Source organism: Monodelphis domestica, chromosome 8, assembly GCF_027887165.1.
Source record: "Monodelphis domestica isolate mMonDom1 chromosome 8, mMonDom1.pri, whole genome shotgun sequence".
NCBI lineage: Eukaryota > Metazoa > Chordata > Mammalia > Didelphimorphia > Didelphidae > Monodelphis > Monodelphis domestica.
The window spans coordinates 219,496,886-219,500,164 of record NC_077234.1 but is presented as its reverse complement, the minus strand read 5'-3'; the positions used below and the strand labels follow the sequence as shown (position 1 = coordinate 219,500,164).

The following is a 3,279-nucleotide window of genomic DNA, read 5'->3' as shown; positions in this document are numbered from 1 at the left end:
ATGTTGGATTTTTGGGAAAAAAATGTACCTAAGTGATAATATTGAAGTTGAGTCATTAAACATTAAACAAGGAAATCAATGAAAATCAAGAAATCAGAATGTTTCCAGGACTATGAAAGGATTATAGCATAATCAAAACAAGTTGGATAATTGAGAAGGGATTGCGGAAAGATGGTGGGACATAGGGAGTTAGATTACCTCATTCTCCAAATTTACCCACAAACAATAAAAAATAATTACATAGAATCAAATTGTAAGTGACAGAAATATTTGTGTTGAGATGAAACAGCCAGCTTGAGAGGAAATTCACAGACTTCTTGGGTGGTGTTGTCAGCTGACCAAAGCACAAACATCTCTACATGAATACCATTGGAATCAACAACCACAAGACACATGGAAAGCTGTGTATGATGACAACTTTAAATTAGAAGATTTCCACCCATCCAGTCTGTTAGAGTTGGACAGCTCATAATAGGAAGACATTGGAGGCCAGAGATTATTGACCAGATACTTCTCCATCTAAGATTGTGGCTTTTGGAGAGGAATATTGAAGAATGAGCACACCAACGTGAGTGCAATTGCTGAAAGACAAGAGTCCCCTTGGTTGTAGTCATTTTCAGCATAGTTAAGACCCTGGTTTTAGTTCTAGGACAAAAGCTTACAACAATCTGGGAACCACAGGGACTATAAATGAAAGGATTCTGGTTGGGGTTTGGGAGAGGATGAGAGTACCACAGGTAATTCACAGATTAGGGTATGAACAAGGACCTCACCTGGCCCTGACTTAAAGAAATTTAAAGAGCAAAGTAGAAATCAGTAAGTACAAAAAAATTTTAGGGCCGACAATGAATGGCCGCCGCGGCTGCCGCTGCTGCTTCTGCTGCTGAAGAGGAGGAGGAGACGGAGGAGGAGGAGGAGACCGGGACCGGGACCGAGCCCGAGGCAGCGGCGGCGGCCGTGGGGGCTGAGGTGAAGGCGCGAGGCGGGCGCGGGCCCGTGGCCCGAGGAACTGAGAGAGGCCAGAGCAGGGCCCGGCCCAGCGCAGCACAACACAGCCCGGCCTGAGCCGGCGCAGCCCTGCCGGCCGCTCCGGCTCCGGCCCTGGCTCCGGCCCAGGACAGGTGAGCGAGCAAGCAAGGAGGTTCGCCCCTGAGCTTTGCTCAGCCTCATTGTGTGAGGACTTTGACATCCTGGGTGGAGGGAAGGGGGGCTTCCCCCATCCCTCCTCAAGCTGCTCCCATCATGGCTCAGACCCTGCAGATGGAGATCCCCAACTTTGGCAACAGTATCCTGGAATGCCTGAATGAGCAGCGGTTGCAGGGTCTCTATTGTGACGTGTCAGTAGTGGTGAAAGGCCATGCTTTCAAGGCTCACCGAGCTGTTTTGGCTGCCAGCAGCTCCTACTTCCGGGACCTTTTTAATAGCAGCAAGAGTGCAGTGGTGGAGCTGCCTGCTGCTGTGCAGCCCCAGTCCTTCCAACAGATCCTTAGCTTCTGCTACACTGGCCGCCTCAGCATGAATGTGGGCGACCAGTTCCTCCTCATGTACACTGCTGGTTTCCTCCAGATCCAGGAGATCATGGAGAAGGGCACAGAATTTTTCCTCAAGGTAAGCTCACCCAGCTGTGACTCACAGGGCCTACACGTGGAAGAAACGCCCTCGTCAGAGCCTCAGAGCCCTGTGGCCCAGACGTCCAGCTGGCCAGCCTGCAGTGCCCCACTCCCTCTTGTCTCTCGAGTTAAGACTGAGCAACAAGAGTCAGACTCGGTTCAATGCACGCCTGTAGCCAAGCGGTTATGGGACAGTGGCCAGAAAGAAGGTGGTAGCAATGGCAGCCGCAAAATGGCCAAGTTCTCAAGCCCGGACTTAGGAGGGAACCGATCCCAGCAGCCACAGCCCCTGGCTCAGCAGCCTCAGCAGCAGCAGCAGCTGCCCCAAGGCATGGCACCAACCCCAGTGCCAGCAGGGACAGCGGGTATGGGGAGTGGGCCCAGCACATCAGAACGGACCAGCCCTGGGACATCCAGTGCCTACACTAGTGATAGCCCCAGTTCCTACCACAATGAGGAGGATGAGGAGGAGGATGCAGGGGAGGAGGGCTCTGATGAACAATACCGCCAGATCTGCAACATGTACACCATGTACAGTATGATGAATGTAGGCCAGACAGGTGAGCGGGGGAGCCCCCTGGGGCGGGGGAGGGAGGGGCTTAGCCCCGGGGAGGCCCTACAGCCCCCATCGGCACTCCCCTCCCCTCCCCTCCCCACTCTCTCCCCAGCTGAGAAGGTGGAGGCCCTGCCGGAGCAAGTGGCCTCCGAGTCCCGCAACCGAATCCGGGTGCGGCAAGACCTGGCCTCACTGCCAGCTGAGCTCATCAACCAGATTGGCAATCGATGCCATCCAAAGCTCTACGATGAGGGAGACCCTGCTGAGAAGCTGGAGCTCGTAACAGGCACCAATGTATACATCACAAGGGCACAACTCATGAACTGTCACGTCAGTGCGGGCACAAGGCACAAAGTTCTCCTTCGTCGACTCCTTGCCTCCTTTTTTGACAGGAACACTCTGGCCAACAGTTGTGGCACAGGCATCCGATCTTCCACCAATGACCCTAGCCGAAAACCCTTGGACAGCCGGGTCCTCCATGCTGTCAAGTTCTACTGCCAGAACTTCGCCCCCAACTTTAAGGAGAGTGAGATGAATGCCATCGCTGCGGACATGTGTACAAATGCCCGAAGGGTGGTGCGTAAGAGCTGGATCCCCAAGCTGAAGCTACTCATGGCTGAAGGCGATACATATACAACTTTCATCAATGACACAGGCAAGATGGAGCCTGACATGATGGGTGTGGAGCATGGCTTTGAGACAGCCAGCCATGATGGTGATGCTGGGCCCTCAGCCGAAGCCCTCCAATAACCCTTCCCCTCTCCCCTGCCCTGCCTGGCCTGGCCTTTCCTGGCCTGCACCCTTTCTCCTCTCCCTCCTTCCCTACTGCAGGCTACCCTTTGGCAAGGGTTCTCTCTGCCTTTCACATTGGACTTCGTTTATTCTTTGGTTAACATCCCCTCCTCTCCCTGGTCCAGTTTGCCAGAGGGGACGTGTGATCACTGCACGCTGCTGTCTGTCCCATTCACCCCCACCCTCCAATAGCACCACTTCTTTGCCATGGTGTACGTGGCACCAAGGAGCAGAAATTCAGGTGGCCTTGTGGTCCCATGGTGTGGGCTGAAGTGGGGAGTCTCTCTGGTCTCCTGCCCTATTCCCCATTTCATGACAGGC

The 3,279-nt window shown here is 53.9% G+C and overlaps 2 protein-coding genes across 2 annotated transcripts; one reads left to right on the top strand and one right to left on the bottom strand.

Annotated features, from left to right (window-relative positions):
• Positions 1-251: 251 nt before the first annotated feature.
• Positions 252-1,189, bottom strand: LOC107649804 (sterile alpha motif domain-containing protein 1-like). Its single transcript, XM_016424803.2, has 2 exons — positions 774-1,189; positions 252-581 (listed from the first exon to the last, which is right to left on the bottom strand). Exon 1 carries the CDS (start codon positions 1,187-1,189, stop codon positions 785-787), a length of 405 nt encoding a protein of 134 aa, XP_016280289.2. The 3' UTR covers positions 252-581; positions 774-784.
• Positions 1,107-3,031, top strand: LOC100018981 (nucleus accumbens-associated protein 1). The gene is made up of 2 exons (XM_001365584.4): positions 1,107-2,170; positions 2,279-3,031. The coding sequence occupies exons 1-2, from the start codon at positions 1,243-1,245 to the stop codon at positions 2,914-2,916; spliced, it is 1,566 nt and encodes a 521-aa protein (XP_001365621.1). The 5' UTR covers positions 1,107-1,242; the 3' UTR covers positions 2,917-3,031.
• Positions 3,032-3,279: the final 248 nt, after the last annotated feature.

Bases quoted from the DNA above. Each gene is read 5' to 3' on its own strand.
- LOC107649804 (XM_016424803.2), bottom strand. From the start codon at position 1,189: ATGTCAAAGTCCTCACACAATGAGGCTGAGCAAAGCTCAGGGGCGAAC.
- LOC100018981 (XM_001365584.4), top strand. From the start codon at position 1,243: ATGGCTCAGACCCTGCAGATGGAGATCCCCAACTTTGGCAACAGTATC. The intron at 2,171-2,278 runs GTGAGCGGGGGA...CTCTCTCCCCAG, and splicing joins GATGAATGTAGGCCAGACAG to CTGAGAAGGTGGAGGCCCTG.